General features: G+C 34.2%; 1 protein-coding gene across 1 annotated transcript; it reads right to left on the bottom strand.

Annotated features, from left to right (window-relative positions):
- Positions 1 to 2,516: 2,516 nt before the first annotated feature.
- On the bottom strand, positions 2,517 to 4,097 carry LOC115230535 (protocadherin gamma-C5-like). The gene has a single exon (XM_029800689.1). The coding sequence runs from the start codon at positions 4,095 to 4,097 to the stop codon at positions 2,517 to 2,519; it is 1,581 nt and encodes a 526-aa protein (XP_029656549.1).
- Positions 4,098 to 25,693: the final 21,596 nt, after the last annotated feature.

The raw sequence follows: 25,693 nt of genomic DNA, 5'->3' as shown, positions 1-25,693 counted from the left end.
CGAACTTCGGTTTTTTTCCATGACTTAGGAACATATCCTCTCTGGAGGCTGGAATTGAAGAGGTTTTAAGCAGAGACACTAGACAATCTGGTACATGCTTAAAACAGGCCATTAGAATCTTGCCGCATTTTTAGCTGCCCTTATTGCTTCTCGGGTTTCAGACTCACTAGTTGAGTAACGTTCCAATCTGCTTGTGTATTTTACTCGAGGAGGCTTTGGTAAGGAGGCAGATGGATCTGAACCAACTGTCAAACAGGAGTTTCCAAGATTAGAAGAAATGAATAGTTTATAGAAGGCCCAGTCCGTTTATGCGGTTCTATAGTGCAAAAAGATATCCTCCATTAATGTCGGGTACAACATTATAGTCATCATCTGGAGGCATGATCATTGCCAATGTCTTAGATTTTCCTCGGGGGTTTACATAAGACCTTCAATTAGGGTGAAATTAGAAACAGGCCTAAAAAATCATCTCCATGGCATGAAAAATGATTTGGTTCTTTCGATGTATAAACGTCAAAACCAGCTTGATCGGATACAGTCTGCAAGATTTTTCCATCTTGATTTTCTTTTCGATAGCCAAAAGATAAGCATTTAGAGTTTAGATCTCCAGCAATTAGTGCAAATTGGTTGCGTTTGAAGAAATCGGCAATCGGTTTTTGTTTTCAGCTAGTTTCTTAGAGTACATTCCCCCGATCAGAATCCACTCTTGTCCACATAATAACTCAAGAGACACAAATTCACAGGTGGTTTCGTTTTCTATTCTCAAATTTTTGATCTTCAACCCATTCATATAGTAGATGATCGTACCCGTGCCAGCAACCGCACCATCTTTCCACACACTATATGAAGTATAGCCATCCAGGGGAAATATCATTCCATGTTTTAATTTTGACTCGTTTACTACTAAGATATTCGGCCGATGGAAAGCCACGAGAAGCGCCACCATCTCCCGTAAATATCGCTTTTTTTCGTTAGAGATCACATCCTTCGATCCCAATTTAACGCTTTCCCCCTCAATTAATTTAAGTGACTTGTCTATCCAATGTTGGTTCCATTTTAAGGGGGACTTTCATTTTAGGTCGCCTGCCCCTCGTTCGTTTTTTCCCGAAATTAATTTTGAGATTTCTTCCACATCTATAGTCTCAGTCTGAGTATAGTTGTCATTATATTTTGCGTCCATAAGTTCACTCGTTTGGGTTCCAATAGATACACTTCTTTTAAGGACTTCTGTTGGCAGACGATTCCTCCAAACTGGAGTTAAAGTTTGGGGTTTCTTCCAGGCTGAGGTCATACTTTAGTTTTTCTTAGAGACCGTGTACAATCTAGAATCAGAAAGCGGATTGGCCTCTGTAGTTTTGTTGTTCTTCTGGGGGAAGCCTCCGTATGTAGGTAGCCCAGTGTTCTAAGGATCCACAATTGATAAGAATTTTGTGTTTCCTCTCGGATTTAAGCATTCTTTCCCATCATGAGGACCGCCAAAAGTTAATGATCTTACTTCTGTGCAAAAACGTGCTATATGCCAGTAAGATTGGCATTTTTAACCAATCTCTGGCTTACAGAACCATTTGCAGTCAATTTTTCTGAAGTCAATGTTTAGTCCCAGTCGGATTAGTGAGATTGCCTCACTTCTCGAGGAGTCTGCTTTCCTATCGGTAAGTTTTTTCCAGCCTTCATGAAACGTTCCACTTTAAATCCCGGTGAGAGTATCGTCGAGAGATACTTCTCCATTACTTGCTCAGTATGGGATATTATTTAAGAAGATTTCCGACGGACGTAACTCAACCTGTCGTGTTTGATGGCAATCCAAGTCAAAAAATTTCAGTTTATCAAGCTCCATTTGGAAGTTGACTGCAAATGGTTCTGTAAGCCAGAGATTGGTTAAAAATGCCAATCTTACTGGCATATAGCACGTTTTTGCACAGAAGTAAGATCATTAACTCCGCATGATATCTGAACCTCCGCATGATATCTGAACTCGAGTATAAATGAGGCATTTATTTTGCGTGAAATTCTTGACTTTAGAGCAGTTGGAATTGAGCATATTATGCTGTATTTCTGTATTTCACTAAGTATTTGATTGTTTATAGTCAGATGAAGTGATAAAGTTTCACGTGGAGTATCATTATTTTCAATGTCAATGTTAGGATTACTTTGGACCATAGCAATAGTCAGAGGCAATACTCTGGCTATCTGCCAATGATCATTTTTCTCTAGTCCTTTTATTAATAAAATTTCAATAACTTCTTGAGGGAATAATTATTTAGTAAAATGAACTTATTACAAACACAATAAATTTACAAAATGTAAAAAAATAAAAATTCATTAGCTGATTTAATAATATTAATATATTAAAATTATCGGGAATTGATTCCTCTGGACTGATCTGAAGCCATGTGAAATCCGGATTGTGTGCAGATTTCTTGAAAATAATTTACAGAGTTGACCCCATTTAATAAATCATTCGAAAAAATATTGTTTTTGTTTTTTTTCTGTCGATTAAGTACTTTTATAGAAATCTAGAGAATTGTAATATTTACATAAACTTTCTTTGTTCCATTAATTGTATTTAAAGATTTTCTAGTTTGCGCAGAATGAGATCTTTTCCATCTTAAAATCATGTAAATAGCAAATATAGTGAACATCATCGAAAGCAAAGTTGCAGTTACCAATAAATAAATTCGGCTTAACGAAAATTCAACTTTTTTATAATATTTTTGCCCATTTTCTGGCATCAATTTGCCATTTTTATCCGAAAAATTACTCATTGCAATGCACACTTGTTTAGTTTGGTTAGTTATATTTTCAATATTACAATTTATTGTAACACATTGAATCTTATTAGATCGATGATTTGAATTAAAATCAACTCCAGTGATTAGAGCAAATGTGTTCTGAATTAAAGGATGGATCATTAAAAAATCCGGATTTTCTGAAGAACATTTTATATTTCCTTGAATTTCACTTTCAACAACAATATAAGCAATTTTGGTCCCTTTCATTGAATTGTAGGGTACATGTAAATGACCATCTTCTCTTACGTTGGTCACAAGAAAATGAAATTTTGAGCCAAAATAGTTCGATATATTTCTATTAGGAAGCATTTTTGGTAATATTTTTGGTTCAATAAATAAAGTGCAATAATCACACAAATCTTGACAACAGGCACTTACATTAAGTCTCAATGGATTGTCGATATTTAGCAAACTTTGTCGTAAAACATAAACAGAACCACTTGTCTCTTCAATTGTAAAATTTGTTTCATTTTTATTCAAGCTGTAACGAATAGAAAACAGACTATTTGGTGACTGATAAGATGAGTTTTCTTGTGATGTGAGCATTTTCAATTTTGTAACAAAAATCCACTTGGAATTAATTAGAGAAACTGAAATTTTGAGTATTTTGTAGTCGAAATATGGTTTAAAACATTTTATGGCAGGTTTCTTCACTATTTCAACATACAAAGTCCCAATAAGTGGAACAGTTCCACCATCCATACACTGTACCTCGATACTCTCCCGAAAGCTGTTCATTTTTTTATTTTCTATAAGCAGTGAAAGTGTCCAGTTCGTATTGACCTCGTTTTTTACAGATAAAGTTGCCCAGTTTATTGAGGAATCAATAAAGCAAGATTTAATTCCATTCTTTGGACTGTCGTAATCATATGGAGTTGGAAGTTCTTTTTTTGTTATTGATTCAGTGTTTTCTGTCAATTCTATAAAAATTGAGGCTGGATAAAATGTTGGTCTGTTATTATTCACATCAAGAATATTAATGATAATTTTGTCGACTTTTAATATATTTTTTGCGAAAGAAACAATTTTGAATGTGACCAGGCAATCAATTTGTTGTCGACATCGCAATAAACTTTCTCGTTTAATAACAGAACATGTCGAAATGAGCCCGGTTTCTCGGTCCACATTGAAAAAGCTACTATCCATATCTTGGGTTAATTTAACAAAATTGATATTTTCTGAGTCTAATTTTTCCATTTTTCCAACAATGGTTCCAGGTTTTGATTCCTCTTCAATTTCAAGAAAAATGTCGCCAATGCAATACCAGTGACAGAAAATGAATATGTTTACCCATTTGGGTGGCATATTTCTAGAGATTATTAGTAATATATTAAATTTAGCTAATATAATTAAATATAAATCGATTATGTCATTGAGATAGTTAGTATTAATTCAAGTATATTCTTAGGCAATATTCAATATTATATGTGAATTCTTTGATCTACTTTCAAAAAATTTATTTTGTTACCTACTTGATTATCATTTAGAATTTTAAAATAATTGCATTTCGTGTCCAAATTTCCTTCATAGAAAGTAGGACTTGATTTGTTTTAGAATATCGAAAACTTACACATAACCATGTCCTAAATCGAATTTGTATTATACATATTAAAAGTGAAAAATTAATATCACCTACAAATTATAAAACAAACCTACTCTTGAATTAACTCGAGTGGTTACTAATGAAAACTAATTTTATCACATTTCTTTGACGTTATTATTTTGTTCGGCTCTTGAGACACCGCGTGATCGCTTTTATTATAGCATAGCAATTATCAATATGCTGAAAATTATTTTTACGATTAGAGCAGACCACTTGTCTAATTAATCAATCGTGAGGCTTTAACTCTTAAGCTTTCATGTCATCTCTTCTATTTTATGGTTTTATTCTTGTAGCAAAATGTATTTTTGATTATTTTTACGCTTAGTAACAAATTAAATGGTATGAATAACTGTTCAATAAATAATTATCTAATTTGACCTAGTTAGCAAAGTTGACCACCAATAGATAATCATATTCAATTCATAATTAAATAGACAATGAAGCAGATAATCACAATATTATTGCAGCTTGTCCAAATGGAAGATTTATAATTTGATAATCAATTTAACTGACCACCAAATTATTTTTGTAACAAGAAAACAGAAACACTTCAATCTTGGACGAGATTCAATAGACAATATGGAGGCTGCTTGGTCAAATCCTCGGGATGAACATGGCAATGGAAAATTGCTATTCTTCGATGCACCACACATCAGAGGCCAACCAATGACATAATTGTCTGTTTTCCTTAACGAGGATCTTAAAAGCATTAGGAAAGTACTCAAGGATGAAGAGGATCTTAACATGTTACGCGGCTTGGAATAGAACAAATGGAGAAAGGTGTTCAGGGATCTAACCTATTTTGCTCTACATTCATTGTCATGAATGATGACATTGCGTAGTGCTACTAGTTTAACTATCTGGAATCCTGGAAGTTTGAAGAAATTTTTAACCAGATTTACAATAATGAAATTTGCATTGACAAACAGAAAGACTCATACTACTATGAGATTTGTATTAAAAATTCTCTCCAACCACTTAAAAAATTGAAAACGTGACTTTTAACTGAATGGTAAGAAATGGCCTAATTTTTTAAAATTTTGTTTCTTTATTTCAAATAATACTACGTTCGGAATAAATTTTTTGGGTTTTTAGTAATTTTTACAACCTGATATATTTTTTGAAAATTTAAACCAAATTGTTAGTCTTAAGAAATATCAATCCAACTTGAAACAATTTGATTCTCGTTTAATTATCTTGATAGCGAGAGTTTTGACTTGCATATCAAAAAGATGAGAAAATTGTGAAATCAATTAAAAAATTTATTAGCATCTGGATTGCATCTGTAAATCATTATTGTAACCACATGTTTACATTTCATTAGTTAATCTTCAAATTTTAAAGTTTTTTTGGTTGAGGTGGTGACGTGCCTCTATTGCACCAATGTCTTTCTCACACTTGATATCTGCTGGCCCGTTCTCAATTGGCACTCTAAACGTTAGAGGACTCAATCCCATGTATAAACAACTTCAACTCACAAGAGATTTGGAACAACGCAAGGTGTCCATCTGCTGCTTACAAGAGACGAAAAAACTGAACATGGAAGCTCGAAGATAGGCGATTACACACTAATTACCCTCCCAACTACCTGTCGTCACTACGGCCTGGGTTTGCAATCAACAGAAAACTGGACGAACACATATCCCGGGTGTGGTCCGTCTCGGACAGGATTGCGGTACTCCAAATCAAATGGGGAACGAAACCGAACTCCCTCGTCACAATCATTAATGTGTACGCGCCAACTGGAGTCAGAGCCCTTGCTAATCCGGATGAACTTGATGAATTCTATTCCACTCTCACAAATTTATACAACACACTCAGATCCTCGTATATGTGTTTCATTGCTGGTGACTGGAACGCCAGAGCAGGGAAAGCCAGGCCCGGAGAAACATGCATAGGATCCCATGGAAGAAACCGGAGAAATGTGCCTGGAACTGCCTTGATCCAATTCTGCACCTACTTAGACCTATTCTTATGCAACACGGCATTCCGTCATCCAGCCAGGCACAAAACAACATGGACTGGAACCAGAAAGGACTCAAATGGAAATTACATACCTATATTCAATCAAATAGACTACATCCTCTGCAAAGCTGCCCATAAACATCTACTTGTGGATTCACGTTCATACGGGGGACTGGAGACAAATAGTGACCACAAACTAGTAATCACTAGCATCGGACTGTACAAGACATACAACAAACTGAAAAAACTTACGCATGATGAACAAGAAAGCTATAATCTTGAATTATTCCGTGATGAAAAACTCAAACAGAACTATGCAGACAAACTACAGGAAGAACTCGACAATATTGACACAACAAAACCTGCAAATGCGATTTGGGATGCAGTGACCAGTGCAATGAAGAAGACAGCTGTAAATGTTGTTGGACTCACTCGAAAAAAACACAAATTTCACGATAACGAGATTTGCTCCCTCTCAGAAAGGCAGAAAACCTTGAGGTTAAAAATACAAAACTCCAGCAACCCGAAAAAAATAAGAGAACTCCGAAAATTACGGAACATGATATTACTAAATATCAAGAAAACACAGAAATTGCTAATGTACAAAGAAACAGAAGAGCAATTTCAACACATAACAAAACAAAAGGACGACACGAAAATGTTCATGGCAATGAGGCTGCTAAGCAAAAAAAAGAGGCAAAATTCGATCACTGTCTGGGACACCACGGAAGCGGCTATCATTGACAACAAGAGTAAGGTAGAGGCTATATCTGAATACTACTACAAAATGCTTAACTGGGAGGATGAATCAGGATACAAACCCTACCCATATACTGTAGGGGCACTAAGTTCCCCATTAACCACTTACGAAATATTGGAGGCAATGAAGAAACTGAAAACCGGCAGGTCTGGGGGACCGGACAATATCCCACCTGAACTAGTAAAATATGCGCCAATGAAGTTTGCTGAAATCGCTGCAAATATCCTGAACAAGGCATTTGAGCAGAACAACCCATTAGACCTCGGCAAAGGATGGTTAATTCCTCTACAGAAACCTGGAAAACAAAAAGGACCCCTATCCAGCCTAAGACCTATTATTTTGCTAACGACGCTTCGGAAAACACTGTCGTTGATCGCATTAGAGAGGATAAGAACCAAGGTGGAAAACTTTCTGTCACCGGGACAAAGTGGCTTTAGAACTGGCAGGTCCACTGCTGATGTGATCTGGACTCACAGATGGACAGCTGCCACATGCCAAAAATATAAACATTGCACTGAAATACTCGGCATCGATATGTCCAGAGCATTCGACTCTGTTCACAGAACTAAACTTGTGGAAATACTTATGACCTTCTTAAATCATGACGACATCAGAATAATCCTAATGCTTCTTCAGAACACTCAATTAGCAACCAAACTTGGTAAAAATGTGTCAAACTATTTCTACACATCACGGGGCATACCACAAGGCGATTCGCTGTCCCCAGTTCTCTTTATCGTCTACCTAGAGGCAGCACTCAGAGACTTTCGGCCTCTTGTGGACAACACTAAATACAACGAAATAATATATGCTGATGATGTCGACTTCGTATCTGATGATGCTGAAACCCTTCGATTTATTATCGAAACATTACCAGATATTTTTTCCAAATGGTTTCTAACAATCAACCACAATAAAACTGAACATACGAAATTTATTCGATCTGAACGAACTCATGATGAGCCCTGGAGAAGACAAAAAAAAGTCGGATCTCTCTTAGGGGACTCTGAAGACATTATGCACAGAAAAATACTATCAATTGCCACATACAATAAGTTTATGAACATCTGGCGCCTAAAGAAGCTAAATTCAAAGACAAAACTTAAAATATACAACACATTTGTTGTCCCAGTCCTAATGTACAATGGATCGACGTGGGGAATCAGTAAGACCGATATGAACAATTTGGACCGATTTCATCGGAACCAACTGAGAAGAGTGATAAACATGCAATTCTCAAGGAAAATAGCAAATTCCACCCTATACAAAAGATGCAATTCGAGACCGATCTCTATGGACATCCTGGAGTCCAGATGGCGACTCTTTGGACACATATTAAGACTTGACAGCCTCACTCCGCCGAATATCGCGATGGAAAACTACTTTGCCCATTCCAAAGGAGACTTCCGTGGAAGACCCAGGGTCACTCTGGCTACCACGCTAAATGAAGATCTAGCTGGAATTAATAAAAAACTGAAAAATGGCGATGATCTCGACTCACTCAGGACGATCGCAACTGACCGGAGAGCCTGGAGACGCATGACCGGGAGAATTTCAATGGTGGCACAAGGAAAGCTTAATTAACTTATGACTTTTCCGAAAGTGCTTTATAATAATAATAATAAATTTTGTTAATCTTTTTTATATTTAATCAAATTACAAAAAAGTAAATTTCAAATATATCGAAGATTCGATCCTAAACAAAATTTAAAGTCAATTATAAATTTGTAAGGATAAATGATATAAAAGTCAAAAATTACAAAATAATAATAAATAACCATATTTTATCTATTTAGAATATTTCTGGGACGGGCACAAAGCGAATCCTGAAATAATAATCATTCTTTTATTTAATCTATAAAAATCGATGATAAGTATCTTTGATGTAGATTTTCCACGAATTAATATTTAGGATTAAACAGTTTTTATTCATGATAGACTATTTACAAAAATAAACTAACAGGTTAAATAATGAGTTGTGAGTAAACAATATTAAATGTAACAAATACTATTTTAAAATGTCATCAATAAATAGTCACGGGAAAACTAAAATATTATTCATTCGAAACACTTATAATACAACTGTATAAAATTTAAAATAATTTACAGTGCCGGCGTGACATTGTTGTGGAAATTATCATTTGACTTTATTAAAGTATTCAGTATTATAATATAAAAATAATACAATTTAGAGATAAAAATTATTGAAAATGAGCTTAATTCCCGGGGATGATATATTAAGCAAATATGATGCAACCCAAACAGCTTTGATGTCAGAAGAATGCCTACTGGTTACTTCTGCAGACCAGGTTACAGGCCATGCCAGTAAAAAATATTGTCATTTTTGGGAAAATATCAAAAAAGGTGAATGAAACTAATTTATTATAGGAGTGGCACTTCACCGGGCTTTCAGTGTATTTCTCTTTAATGATAAATCTGAACTGTTAATGCAGCGTCGTGCACTATCAAAAATAACATATCCAGGTGGTTTATTAGATGGTGACTGCCAGGTCTATGGACTAACACGTGCTGCAGTCATCCCCTCAATGTGCCCTCCGAAATAGTCGAAGCTAATGCGATGGGAATCAAATCAGCAGCCGTACGCAAATTAAAGCACGAATTAGGAATTGAGGGTCCACAAGTTACATTTGTGTAACATTTAAGATAAATGTTGATCAATTCGAGTTTATTCGAAGAATTAAATACATTGCCGAAAATGAACCCGCTGATGGGATGTGGGGAGAACACGAAATGGATTACATTCTTTTTATAAAGGCTAATTGCGATATTTTTCCGAATGAAAACGAAGTGATGGATCATTTGTATGTGTCTAGGCAAGATATTGGGAAATTTTTGGGTTATTTTTTTGATTTATTTGTAAAGAAACTCGCAATGTGACTCCCTGGTTTCGGTTGATTTATGATAAATTTTTGCTCGAATGGTGGGATGATTTGGACAGAATATCTCAACACGCGGATACTATTAATATTTATGATTTCTGTTAATTACAGATTTAACAAATTAATTGCAATTTTTACTATTTTAAAACTTTAATAATCAAGAGTTATTTTAATTTACTGCAAATTGACAAGTGTTTGCGACGGAGTCTTCAACTTTTTTAATAAAAAATAGACTTGTTATGCAGTCCTCTATTCAAAGGGATTTTCTGAATAATTCGAGAAAAATGATTTTTTACTTGGATCATACACCCCTCGACATTAAAATCCGAACACTTAATTTTTAGCAAATTTTTAATCATTTTTAATAAAAGAATTTATTTGAGCTTCTTTATTTGTATTATTTTAACTATTTATATATTTAAATATATATTCGAACATATAATTTTCAAAATCAAAGCAGAAACGTGTTTTCTAGTGACAAAAAATTCCGAACGGTATTCTGTATATTTGATTCCAAATAAGAAGTCTAAAACCTCATGATTTACCTCCCAATCTATTCAAGATAAAACTAAATGCTATAAATTTGCAAACTTTATAGATTCATTTTGTCCAACTTCTGAAATCAGCTTGCGACGAGAAACCAATGCAAAGGATGCATGAGAGAAGGTTTTCACTAATTAATGTATAGAGCATTATAACAATATCTTTTGGCATGGATTGATTTCAAGTCGACTTTTATTATATTTACTGGAAAGTTCCTCCGCGGATAAGCAACTTTCTGAACAATAACGTTAGTAGATGGTTTCTATGTCTCTAAATTGATCATCGATATGTGAAATTTGGCTTGATAGTTCTACGAGGAGATTCTTCCCAATTGTTCGTTATAGTCATGAATTTTTTTAGGCTAAAAATAAATTACTCATATTGTTAAATAATCAAAATAAAAATGTTAAATCATTGAAGGAAAAACATGCAATATTTGATGAACAAAATTAGAATTAAATCGCTTTACTCTGATGTATTTAAATGCAAAAAAATTCCAGAATGTCAACATTGATACAAAAAACCCACTAAATAGCTGAAAAAGGGGAATAACTCTCCAAAAAGCACTTATCACCTTTTGAAAAATCAAATCTATTTTTTGATAGACGTAAGTATCTATCTACATATGCAAAAGTGGGAAGAAATCGGTTGAAGAAATGTGAAGCAACCGAATCTTGAACAGTAATTATATAAGACAGACGGCACAGCTTAACATACATGTAGATACGACTATACCAACTGATACTTGGCATTTTTATTTACAAGACAAAATATAAAATAACCGAAGTTGGAATGATATCACAAAATAAATTAAAGCAAATCAAAGCCGAAAAATTTCATATATACAATTTACTTGCTTGAAAACTGAAATAGCATAAACTATATAAATAAACTATACATAGATGCTTCTATAGGAACATATATTTAATCCGTTGTTTTAAAAAGACCATAGAAAACACAGAACATAGACATAGAGTTAAGATGTTCAAAAAAAATTCATCTCTGTGTCAAACCAGGTTTTTGCAGTTGACGAAGGAATATTTCGAAAAAAAATCTGAAGAGAAAAAGAACAACAAAAATAGCAAAGAAAGCATTTAAATTCTTATTGACTTATTTTAAACAAGCAAAAGAGATTTAGTTGTTCTACAAATTGCCACTTTCCTCTGAAAATCTTGCAGAAAATCTCCTGTAAAGTTTTTAATTCATTTGTATTGTTTATACAAAAACCGCGATGCGGAACTAAACATGTTTTGTCTCTAAAAAGAAACTTTTCCTGTTTTATAACCAGCAGGAATCCTACTTAACATGGTCCTTTTACAACGTTGTTAAAGGTCGAATGTCAAGGAATCCTGTAAGCACTCGTAAAGAATGAAATATCTTGGGTACTGTTAGCCAAGATTCCACAGCAACTGACTTTAGAAAATTCATAAAAGTAACAATTCAAATTTCCGAAATAAATTCATATAATAAAACACAAAGATCGTTATTTTTAATTTAATAATTAATTAAATAATAATAAAGATAGTTTTTGTAATAAATAAAAATTTCAACGCGATTTCAACCGTAGTCATTCATCAATTTAAAATTAATTTTTAAACAAGATGAATAAAAGAGAAATAGTTGCAAACAATTCCTTACTAAAAGGAATGGAATTATTTAACCAGAAAAACTATATCCAATCATTTCCTTTCTTACTCTTCATTGCCCGTTTCAGTCCCGACCTCTTTAACTCAATTCAGGTTCTAACTTTTTGATTATTGTTTAAAGGGCACCTTCAATGAGTGTTTTAAGCAGGTAGTCGATTCGTATATAACCGAAGACGATATTGATGGACTTGTTTCCTTCAAAAAAAACACAGAACAATTATTTTTAGATATTCACATGTTGAAAATTTTAGGATTTGCTTTTTTCAGGTCTCAGTGCCTTATTTGACCTATAGACTTGGATTAGAAACAGAATCTTTAAATTGCTTTCAAAATGCCCGAAGATTGGACGGCAATTCAATCATTGCCACAACTCACGCACAACTCCTTTTAGGAAGATTAGTTCAAAGATGGCATTTTCGAATGCTCAATGATATAGCTAGGAATACTGCCTATAAATCGTCTATTCAAAATGTTGTTCAAAGCTGTGACTCAATCACTACAGTTCTTGATATTGGCACAGGAATCGGCCTTCTCAGTGCTTTTGCTGTGAAACCCGGAAAGACTTGTGTTTATGCCTGTGACTATTCCTTGATTATGTTGGAGAAAGCCAAACTTTTTTTGACTCAGAATAACTGTGAGGACTCTGTAAAATTATTTAATAAACACTCAAATGATTTGATGGTTCCCAATGATATTAGTCAAAGGTTTCTTAAATATTTGAATTGTCTATTTTAGGGCTGATCTGGTCATTATGGAGATTTTTGATTCTGGTTTTTTTGGGGAAGGTGTTTTGGAAACTTTAAGGCACTGTCATAGATCATTAGCAAGTCCTCGGACTTTGTTTATTCCTTTTTCAGTGACTCTTTATGGAATATTGGTAGAGTCTTTAGATGTGGAGCTCGAGTCCCGGTTTGAAAAAAATTACATTTATTTAAGACTAGTCAATAAAGATGTCTCTTTAAAAGTCGATATTCAGCTGAATATCGGTAATCCCCAACAAGGGCATGATTTTGAGCCTTATCTTTCTGAAAACATATCAAAATATCGAAATGAATTCAAATTCATTAGCGACCCGTTTGAAATACATAAATTTAGTTTGGCATCTGAAATGGCAGTGTTTGATAATTATAATTACTTAGGATATTAAAAATCTTGAAAATTTTCAAAAAACTGTCAATGTAGAATTGACACGTGATGGACTGATTGATGGAGTGACATTCTGGTTTACCCTCCAAATGACACCTTTCTCTGACTCCATGTCACTTTCGAGTTCTCCATTCGCAGAAAATTTGACTCGTTGGGAACAAGCTGTGTTCCCGATTTACCCTCATGGTTGTTTTTTGGCGGGAAACTTTATAGACAATTCACGGAGAGAACAGCGAGAGGCTAAAAATAAGGGAGATGTGTTTTCTGTCAGTTTTTTGTTGAACGACGATATTCCCGGTTTTTTAATCGAAGGGGTGTCCAAGTCAGGAGTCAATAAAGACCACGTGATTGATTTTAATGTGATGAAATCGGGAAAAGATTTATCAAATTGCTCTCTACTCACATTAGAATCTAATTTAATTAGAAAACTAAATGATGCCGAATATTTTCGATGTTTTAAGACTGTGGTATCCTCCAGATTGTCTCTAGATCAACAAATAACTCAATCCAACACTCTTTTGGCTATTTGGAGTGCAGATTTGTCGTTTCTTCCATTTTATTTGGCCGATCTGGGTCTTCCAATACTCCTTTTAGATGACAATTCAATTTACTTTAGTCAAATTTGTCCAAATTTGTCAAAATTGTTGATTACGAGTATATCTGACAAATTCGAACATATTTTTGTGATTGTCGAGCCAATCGAAGTGGTGGGAACTCTTCATCAAACATTTTTCGAGGATTTGTCTCATTTTAGGTACTATTCGTTGAGATCACCGTTAAGATTACTTTCGACTGGTGCCTCATTTTCGTTTATTCCGTGGGCTTTTGAGTTGTACGCAGTGGCGATTGAGTCATCAGAACTGATTGGATATAATAAATTAGTCGATAAGACAATATGTGGACAATATGTTGGGACTATTCTTGACGATTTAACAGTTTATTTGACTTTTCAAGATTGAAGGTTAATACTCACGTGGACGTGGAATTGAGTACTCTCGAACACAAAAGACTTTCGGAACCTTTTTTGGTGCATCGATATGTTCTTGGTGAACTTCCTCTTATCTGGAGTGACTGTCCTCAGAAAATTGCCGATTGTCCTGTTTTCGTTTCCCATGGAGGAAATCTTTGTGCTTTTTTGTATTATTTTGTATTTTTAATGGACCCTCTCGATGAGGAGTGTTGTCTTAACAGTCTTTCCAAAGAACGTTTTTGGAAACAATCATTTTATGTATTGGACAAGGTGGTGGCACTTTGTGGTGGAATGGAAATTAATATTTCAGTTTTTGAATACAAAACTGAATTTATATTCCGTTTAAATGACATGAAATTTTAGTTTATAATATTTTATTAATTTTTTAAAAATAAATTAAAAGATTAGGTAAAATAAACCAAATTTTACTTTTATTAAATTTTAAATGTTATATATAACTTTATTTAATAATAAATAAATTATTTTCATCTTTGTGTGACTGCGTGTAAGAATGGAACAACTAAAGTTAACATTCTACATATTTCCCGATGATAACTTACCACCGAGTATTCAATACATATCAATTCTTCCAAATTTAACAACTGACGAACTTAGAAAAGAAATAAATCCCCTTTTACCCCATGAACCTATAAATTTTGGTATTTAACCATATATAAATAACTAAACCTTAGATCTCTCATTTCGTGGCAAATTAGTACCGCCGGGTATTTTGATTTCCCAAATAGGAATTAATTCTGGTGACGTAATAGCATGTTTTGTATCTTACAATGCTGATAAAGTAGACAAAAGTAAATTTATTTATCAAAAAATGTAGAATGTGATATTAAAGAGGTTTCTTTGTATTTCAAAGCAGTCTTTTCGGGCTTAGAGCGAAAGAGATACTTAAATTTTGTATTTTGTGAAATAAATGATCAAATAGGTTAAAAAATGTAGATCAAACCCCGAATTTTATGCAAAATTGTACCAAGATGTACCCAGTATTCTCAGGAATCCCCAAGCTGTTGGTTTATCCCTCAAAAAGTTGATTTTTAGACACAATTACTAATCCTAATGCATTGGAGGAGTTTTCATCTCCAGAAAAATTGGAAAAGTATATTTTTTGGTTTATAATTAGTGAATTGGCCAATTTTCCAGAATTGGGTTATGCCATCAATTATATAATCGACTACTCAAAACAAAATGGTTTGATTTTTTAAGAAAATGTTGTTTTAGGTTATTTATACAACTCAAATGGACAGGTTTTGGTTTGTGATTTATTTATAGGGAATGACCACCGAGCGTTTTATTCATTTGCTTCGCAATGCTTTGTTTAGACACGATTCCAGATTGTCAAGTTTCCGTGAAGTTGGATTGAGAGATTTAACTGGGTAGGAAGATATTGTCAACTTGATGGCAACAACCAACGCTTCAAGAGATGAGGTTATCTCTGCGCTTCAGAGCTGTGATGGAGATCCCGACATGGCTTTGGAAAAACTTTTGTTGGATTTAACCCCAGACCAATAATTTTTGATATATTTCTTGGGATTGATTTTTAATTTTTTATAATTATGACTCTAGGTAGGATGGTAAGTGTTTTTTACTTTCTTCTAAAATGTCTACGCATTGTGGTTTATTTCAAAAAATTGAATTCACAAATTTTTATAAATCAATGACAATTTAAGATTCATTCATATGTTTATCGAAAATTATGTGAATAATTCAATATTAAAAACATAATTCATAATCAATAGACGAATATATTGATATTTTTTCCTGAAGAGTTACTAAGTTCTGTTTTTTCACATTAAAAATCTATTTTTTATAAGATTATTAACTAGCTGCACAACCTCAGGTTTTTTGCAACTAGATTTACTATAGCGGTAGTCAAATAAAAATAGTGCTTCGGGAAATAATTGGAATTGCATACTATAGTGTTTTTTGTTGCCTATTTTGCTCTCTTAGTTTCATTTCACATATCTTTTTTATCAAACCTGATATAAAGTGCAAGTGCCTTGTTTCAACATATTATCTTAACTCATTTTGTAAACACAAAGTCTACAAAAACAGTAAGAAATTCTGGCACATTTGTTGTATCCATGTGAATACCAAAGTCGGCGATATGGGTTGTTGTTTTCGTGTCTTAGCAATACTATTAATGAATTCACTTTATTTATTCTGACGTAAACTATGTTCCCAAAGTTTTTGCTACATTCCCTGTGAAGTATCATTTCTTCAGTAGATCACGTGGAAAACTAAATGTGGTTGACATACTTACTAATATTAAATAATTGATCACCAAAATACACCCCTCGACATTAAAATTTGAACACTTAATTTTAAGCAAATTTTTAATCATTTTCAATAAAATAATTTATCTGAGCTTCTTTATTTGTATTATTCTAACTATTTTCATATTTAAATATATATTGAAACATAGAATTTTAAAGAATAAAGCAAAAAACGAGAATTTCATAACAAAAAAAACCGAACAAAATTTAATTAGTAGCTTGAATGCCTTCCTTTTCTGTTGTAAACTTCCAAACTACGATTTTTCATTGAGCTAACAAGTTTTTTGATGAATTCCATTAGGATATTTTCCCAAATTTCCGATATTTTTTGCTTTTCTGACGTATCACTTGAAAGAACGTTTTTAATGTGAGCCCAAATGTGTTCGATTGGGTTCATGTCAGGTGACTGAGGTGGCCAGTCGAGCAAATTAATATTTTGAGACGACATATATTCTTTAGTTGCCTTAGATGTGTGGCAAGGCGCATTATCTTGTTGGAATATATAGTCGCTCAATCCCATTTTATTCGCTGAATCTTCAAGATTATTTGCCAGAATATTAATATATTCCCCAGAGTTCATTTTTCCATCAATAAAAACTAATTTCCCCATTCCGAAATACGAAAAACAGCCCCAAACAAGAACTTTCCCTCCACCAAATTTAAAACTAGGTATTATCTTCGCATATCTCAACTTATTTCCTTTTTTTCTGTATTGATACATTCGTCTTGAATGGGAAAAAAGTTCAAAACTACATTCGTCGGAGAAAATAAGAAATTTTTTAGATATTCCATATCTGAGAGCAATATTTTTTGAACTTAGAAATGGTCGTTTCTTTACAACTCGTTTATACAAACCTTTTGAGTTTAGAATTCTTGTTATTGTGCGTGCTGAGACTTTTTTGTGTAATTTTTCCCATTTCTGAAGACAAGGTAGCTGCGGTTCGAAAATTATCAGTTGATAATGATAAAAGAATCCGAATTTCATCTGTACTGAACTTGGGTGGCCTTCCAGATCCAGCCTTTCGGCGATATCGTGTTTTAGCGTCTTAAAATCATAAGGGACCAATTTTGATTAGAAATCGCAAATAAATTAATATTATTATATTATTTTTTAAAAATTATTATAATTAAATTTATATGTACAATACTGTGGCAACCCTAAATTTAAATTTTTTTAAAACTACATTTTTACAGCAACTTAGTAAAACATGAAAACAGTGAAAAACTCGAATTATTAAGACAAAGGATACTGAGAATTAATAGTTATTAACATTTTAATAAATGCATTCTCGCCTCCACAGGGATACGTATCATTTCTCCACCGCCATTCAAATTCCGCCTGATAAGAATTAAAAAGAACACGGGATGTTCCATTCATCCTTTTTAGCTTTTTCTTGGCGTGAGACCACAATGACTCGATTCCCTGCGTATGTGTGGAGCGATTGTTCTGGTCAACAAAATTGCGGCTGTGGTTGACTCTTAAATGATCGGAATATCCTAACAATTCGATTCTATTGTAGGCTGGCCAATAATCCGTACAGATAATCGATCCGGTCTGTACATGAGTTTGGATTATTGGAATCAGCGTGTCTCGACTCCGATCAGGAACTTCGACCAGAAAAATATTCCTAGGGTTGCCCCTCTCTTTTCCACCAACAACCCAATGCCCTTCGTGTTAGGTACCTCTTGCGTATTTTCGATGAAAATTTTTGTTTCATCCACTTCTACGACAATTGGCAACATAGTTTCTGGGTTAATTCCACCGAGAGAACAAGGATGGTCCTCGACCCACTTTACGCATACATCACGTAAAAAGTTGCCCCAATCAATTGATGTTTTTTTAAAGTCTGATCGAGATTCTTTGCTGCAGATAATCGTTTCTGAATTGAGTGCCCAAAAATAGATATAGTCCAAAATTTCCTTCAATTCAAAATGACTATGTGAGAAAAAGCTGCCATCTCGAATCGATTTTGAGAAATTGCATGTTTTATATTTCCATTTTAATTTGTCGAGTCGGGATTTGTCTGAAAGAAGACGGCAATCCGTGCTGCAGTTTTCGTATTTCATCGAATTTTTGATTAGCTGATATTGAGCCAACCAATTGACCGTATCTTGCGTGGTCATTGTTATTTCCACAAAATCTCGGTGATTCAATTCAAATAGTAACAAATCATATGTTGGTTGGGTACTTTTGTCGAAGTGGTCGCAGTTTTTTTAGGCCTTTTAAAAAATCTAATAATTTTTGAGGTGGAATATATTATATTTTATTTAAGTCGCTCTATCAATAATTTAAAATATTATTAACAGAAAATGCACTGCATCCTCCTTACTTATTGGGAGCTGTCGGAATTTGATGTTGCATAAGTCCACAACAGAATTTTCCATGTGACCTATAGTGCCAGTTTATATCAATATTAGGTACATGCTCGCCATAATATTAAACAAAATTAGAAAATAAATTAGTAAAAAATTTAATAATATTTTAAATTATTGATAGAGCGACTTAAAAAAAATATAATATATTCCACCTCAAAATTATTAGATTTTTTAAAAGGCCTAAAAAAACTGCGACCACTTCGACAAAAGTACCGGTTTTTTTAGTTAGTTATTTTTTCAGAATTTATGTGGCGAAAACAAATACAGAACTATAAGGAATCTTTTGCACAGATTGTAAAAGACATAAATTCCTTCTACAGTCCTGGAATTTGGATGCCGCGTACTAAAAATGACTAAATTGGTTAAATAAATTTTTAAATAATTTTAATAACCATTTAAATTATTGATAGAGGGTTATAAATTAGATAATCTATTTTTCACTAAAAAAATTAATTAATTTTAATTATCTTCAAAAAAAACTGCGACCACTTCGACAAAAGTACCGTTGGTTGAGTATTATTAACAATAATAGTCGATGCAGACGGCCTTCCACGAGACATCATTCAAAAATACTGTTAAAGCGTTGCAGATAATAATTATTTTGATAATTATAATAATTTTTAAAAAATAATATAATAATATTAATTTATTTGCGATTTCTAATCAAAATTGGTCCCTTATGATTTTAAGACGCTAAAACACGATATCGCCCAGCCTTTCTGCACGTAATCCCAGATTTTAGATATTTTTTAACAAAGTCCCAAACAGTTGTCTTCGGTATATTTACGATGTCCGAAATCATTTTATAGGAGAAATTTTGATTATATAAAGATATAATTTGTCCTTTTTTGAAATTATTCATTTCTGTCTAATAAAAATTGTATTCTGTGAGTTGAATAAAATACCGTTCGGAATTCTTTGTCACTAGAAAACACGTTTCTGCTTTAATTTTGAAAATTATATTTTCGAATATATATATTTAAATATATAAATAGTTAAAATAATACAAATAAAGAAGCTCAAATAAATTATTTTATTAAAAATGATTAAAAATTTGCTAAAAATTAAGTGTTCGGATTTTAATGTCGAGGGGTGTATTTTTCAGAAAAATAACTGATAACAATTTGACCCAAAAAGACATATTTCGAGTGAAAATGGTTAATTGATTAATTGTTAGTATTTCTACAGTCTACCTCTTTTTATTATTTTTTCTTTTTTTGAATGTTTTCGTTTCTGTAAGCATTCTAGCCTGTTTCTTGAGTTCCTCTCTTGTGAGGACTCCTTCATCCTCCCCACTTTCTTGGTTATCTAATCCTAATGATCATCAATTGCCTTCATATGCTGCTTCCTGTCTCGGGGGAACTGTCATGGCCTCCCCGGCTTCCTCCAAAAACTTATCATCCACAAATTGCTTTAATAAATAAAGTCGACTACATTTTGTGTTGTCTCAAAATCTTGATAGTTTTCCAAATTCTGGCCTTCGAGTTCTTCATAGAGCATCTTGACCTTGGTCTTAATAGTGGCCAATGAGCCGAGTAAGTCGTCCTCTACTTCATTTTCTAATGGAACATCCTGTCCTTTTGAATCGAGCGTGTACTTTGTAAAAATTAGATAGTTTCTGCGATAGGTTATCGATCCCGGTCTTGATCTCCACCAGATTCTGACTATCCTCTAAAAATTCGAGTTCTAGCAGATTTTTGGTTTGAATCTCATCCTCGAGTAGTTCCGACAGTTCGTTAACTACTTTCCAATTTCTGGAATGATGACCAACCAACAACTCAATTATTTTCATGTCGCCAGTAAATTTTATCATTTCAAATTTTTGTTGAATATTTTCTTTCTCGCGAGCCAAAAGCTTCAAATTTTCGTCGTTTGTGACTTTTATTCTTTCCAGCTGTTCTCTAGTCTTTTGTTGATTTTCAAATCGAAGGACGGCATCCTTAGTGTCTCCTATGGAAATGGCAGTCTTGATTTGTCGAAGGAATTCATCATAAAATGCGGTTTTGTTGTTGTTCTCGTCCTTCAAAGGCTGCGTCGAAGGGTCTTCCTGTGGGATTGCTGCTTCATTCTGTGACTGAAAACAACTCATCAAGGCACGACTACAAGTCTGTTCAGTTGCTCGGTCTCAAATGTCTTGTCCTCGGCTTCTTTTTTAAGTTTTTGAAGTTCGATTTCTCGCTTTTTTCGAAGAGCAAAGACTTTACGTTCTGTCCGATTCTGTTCCTCCATTGCTATTATTTTAGCTTTTTGTGCATCTTCCTGCAGGACTTTGAGTTTCTTTAATTCTTCTTGGAGCCTTTTCAGAGTTTCTTCTTCCGCGTCCAACATATTCGGGTAGTGGAGAGCCGCCTGATGAGTCAGGGACATTAACTTTTTCTAAAATTTTCCTGACTTTTTCATATGTTTCCGACACCCAGTAAACCTCGTGGTTTTTTAGTCTCACTTTATCCATTTTGTTTTGTATCCTGGAGATTTCCTTAGACAGTGGTAATGTTTGACTAACCTCTGCCTCCTTCGTCTCGGCGGGGGTACTCTCAGGTGATGTGACCCACTGACAGGCTATTGGTGTTTTCTGGAGATGCTCGATTCGCTTATTAAGAACTGCTGTCTCATATCGAATAAGATTATATTTTTTGATTGTATTGGACAATTTGCCATCCATTATTTCGTATGCGTTCTGTAGAGTTAGTCCTTTCCAACATACAAGTCCTGTTTCGTTTCGTAGTGCTTCCTTCTCCGCCGGTCTGCTTTCAAAACATTTATTGATCACATTTTCATTAGACTAGGAGTCGTGAAATCTCCACAACTGATAGAGAGGCTGCGTAGTTTTTGCGAAGTTGCATTATTTCCTTTCTTAGTTGGATTATTTTTGTTGCATTTTCGTGGATTTTATTCTCGCTTTTGTCGGTTGATATTTTTTTATTCCCCTCTAATGTATTTTGTATGAATACTAACCCAAAAGAGCTATCTTTGACTTTAATTCTTCAATTTGAAGTATTAGGGGCCCTTTCCCTACCTGTTTAGTGAGTGTCATTCTTGTTGCTTGGCTACAATTTTTTAGTGATAATATACAAGTTAAACTCGACGTTTCGAACGCTTTCAATTCCATCAGACGTGATCACTTGCTAGAGCGCTGCCGCGAATTCGTTCCTTTTGCATATCCTCTCCTGCATCTCTCATATGGTTCCTCAATCATTCTTATGTTCGACGACGTTCCTGTCTCTTTGTCCCCCGGGGTCCAGCAGGATGATCCTCGGCGGCCTTGGCATGAGATCTTATTCTGATCTGGCCCTTCCGGCATTCATATCCGCTCAGTCAGCTTCTCGTTCTTTCTTAGACATCGTTTTTAGAAACCTTTTCGAACAGAAATTGTCTGAAGATTACTTGGCTGCTTATGGTCGGTGAGAAGCCCGGTCTGGTCCGAGACTGCCCAATTCTCCATCTATTCAGGAGCAGTGGGAAGAGATCTCTTGTCAGGCGACTATCGAAGCCCTGGCCTCTGTCTCTAACCAACATCGACTCGCTTTCTTACGTGCAGGTCACTGTCAAAGCAGCGGTGCTTGGTTAAAAGCTCTCCCTCTCCTTTCCATCGGGAATCTGTTGGACAACGATTGTTTAAGAATAGCAATCTCCCCTCCGTGTCGGGCTGAAGATCTGTCAGGCGCACAAATGCCGCTGTGGAGGAACTGTTGACGAGTACGGTTTGCACTTTCTCGTTTGCCGTTGGAGTGCCGGTCATGCCTTTCGCCACAGTAAACTCAACGCAATCATTTAGAGACCCCTCGCTTCCGCGGGTGTTCCGTCAATCCTCGAGACGGTTGGGCTGGATAGAGGAGACGGAAAACGCCCAGACGGCATGACCACCTTTCCTTACGAGCAGGGGAAATCCCTTATTTGGGACTCCGCCGTGATCCGCGGGAATGGCTTTGCTATTCACGAGGCTGGCCAAGAGGCCATTAGCTATTTTATAACTCTTTTTTCAATCAATATTAATTTTCCCACATACAAGTCATTAAAGAGATATTCTCAATATACTGCTAAAAGGCCCCATATCCTTAGGCACTACTAAAGTCTCCATTCGGGAGAGACTTAAAAAGACCTAACTAGCAGTCTCTATTTTAAATATGGACTAATTTGTTAATAATTTTTAGGTGTTGTTAACCAGCATGCTTGATTATTGTGCAAGCGAGAATACATATCCTATGGACATAGCCAGGAAAAATAACAAACAAAAAATATTAAAAAAACGTCCAGGGACTGTGCAAGACATAGGAAAAAACAAAATCTGACTGTGAATTTCATCTTCCTTACTGGTCGCTGTGGTGCCGAAAGAGGTTTAAGACACTAGCAATCATGTAAATTTCACTGCAGAAATAGAGAATTTATTTAAAGTTTTTGTTTATAAACATCATTTGTTGAATGTTCTAAAAATCATACTTTAAGGAAACAATTAGAAACTAAAAAAACCTTATTTAATCAAATTTTTTGAACCTATCTAATTATTCTTTAGTTACCACCTTTTTAGAAAGAGTGGTAATTCCATAAGTTTGTCAGTAGTAGAGGCGTACTCTTTAACAAATCGAGGATCCATTCTTCCGCCGCAAACCCTTGTTCGGCTGCAAACCACGCCGAAAGATGAAACTACAAAAATATTCTTCGCTCGCAAACCGCTACCGCGTTACGGCAATCGCCCTGGAGACCGCTGGAGCTGCGGGAAAGGAGACTGACTCTTTCCTCAACGAGGTCGGGCAGTCCATCGGAGGAGGCTCAAGGACACCAGAGAGGGCCTCTGGTTCCGCCAGCGCATCGGCCTGGCCATTGTTCGGGGCAACGCACACTGCGTCCTTGCCGCTGGGACTTAACGTTTTTCGTTGTCTTTTAATCAATTATTGTTAATTAAAAAAAAATTAAGTTAATATCATTTGTAATTTGTTGTGAACAAAAATGTCTAGTTTATTGAACTGGACCTTTGTTTCAAAACAATCAACGAATCAGTTTAATTTCAACATTTTTTATTGACAGTATTGACTGATCCAAACGTTTTTTAATTTTCTTGTTATTAATATTCACTGAACCAAACAGTCAACAATTTTTCTTGCAATGATTACACGATGATCTCATGACTACATTAGTGCATGTATAAGTTGATTTAATAATAATCAATGCACTTAGAAAATTGATTTATTTTTTTTTATTATTCTGAGCACTCCTACATGATTTCATATCAAAAGCAAACAAAACTCATACAATTGTCGAGAATTTTATTATACCGTGCATTAAGAGATTTGTCAATAACTCTCTGGAAATAAATTGGGGAATTTCGGTCGAAAAATTCCATGATCAAATAATAAAATTAATAGAATAATATATAATTTATCCCAAAACATAAAAAACAAGTTATTTTTTGGTTAATTATTATTAGGTCTTACTAAAATAAAAGTTCTGTCTGTAAAATTATTTTAACACCATCTATCTCATTAATTTAATATTTTTTTTCTTAATTTTTTAAAATCGATAAATTGTACGCAGATAATTATTTAGATGCAGGGAAAAAGTTTGAGAACCACTGTTATAAATGTTACTTTATTATTTGCCTCAATAAGCCCATCCCGAAGATCGGGAGGACAAACTTTTTGAAAATAGCAACTGAAAGTCGTAGTTAACCCGAACTATCATGCTAGAGCTTGTTGACGTTCGATTTGACAAGGAGCAATTTGACATTAAAAAACACTAACTGAGGACACTACTAGAAAATAATATTCATTTAAGAAGTTGGCAGGAAAATTTTGCTACGTCGTGTGACGAGGAGAAAACTGCATTGATGAAGTGTACTTGAAGACAATATGAAATTTTTAAAAATATTTATTATTTATTGTCGTGTCTTATATCGTCCGGGCAGTTTATATCGTCCGGGGTGATGATCTACATTAATCATCTTTAATCATTTGTTAAACTTATGATTTTTATTAATTTAACCGAAAATCTTACTGAATTAATTAAAAAAATATTTATTTATTTTAATTTATTATTATTGTTTTATCATTAAACGTTTCCGTTTTCTTGTCTGATGGTTAGGATACTAAAAATTGAGTCGGAAAATCTAGGGTTAGGGTTATGCGCTAAAATTAACGATTTAGAAACCGGGGAAGAAATTAAAATTAGCAAATCAAGAATAAAAAAATTATAAAAATAACTTTAATTTTGAATTAATCTGTTTTTTTAATTCTCTTCTTTCCATATTTCTTCAAGCAATTTAACGGCAGTATGTTGACCAGCTATCAGGCGTGTACTCTCCATTAATTATTCGGACTATCTCTTTACACAGAAACCCATGCAAAGAATCCATCTTTTTTAAGAAAAAGTTATACGTTCCGTCGCATCCGCATGCCTTCCAGTCAGATGCATATTTGAGCATATCCATAATAAAATCACTTGTGAATTGAGGTCGCATGGTTTCAGCGCCAGTACACCTCACACCCACAAAATCATAAACTACGGGCCCCATATTTTTCTTGCTCCAGACATCTTCCCAAAATGATAAGCACTCACCATCACCAAACCCATACAGGGTGGCTTCGGTGCTCGAAGATAAGTTTCGATAAAATCTTCTGCGGTTTAATTCAAAACACGCATTGTCTTTCCGGAAATTTTTCCTCGAGGAATGGATAGATATCTGTTTCTTTTTGATTCTAATTAGATCATTC

This window comes from Octopus sinensis, unplaced genomic scaffold, assembly GCF_006345805.1.
Source record: "Octopus sinensis unplaced genomic scaffold, ASM634580v1 Contig15734, whole genome shotgun sequence".
In the NCBI taxonomy this organism is placed as follows: Eukaryota; Metazoa; Mollusca; class Cephalopoda; order Octopoda; family Octopodidae; genus Octopus; species Octopus sinensis.
Note: the sequence above shows the minus strand (reverse complement) of the source record. Positions and strands in the feature narration are given on the sequence as shown.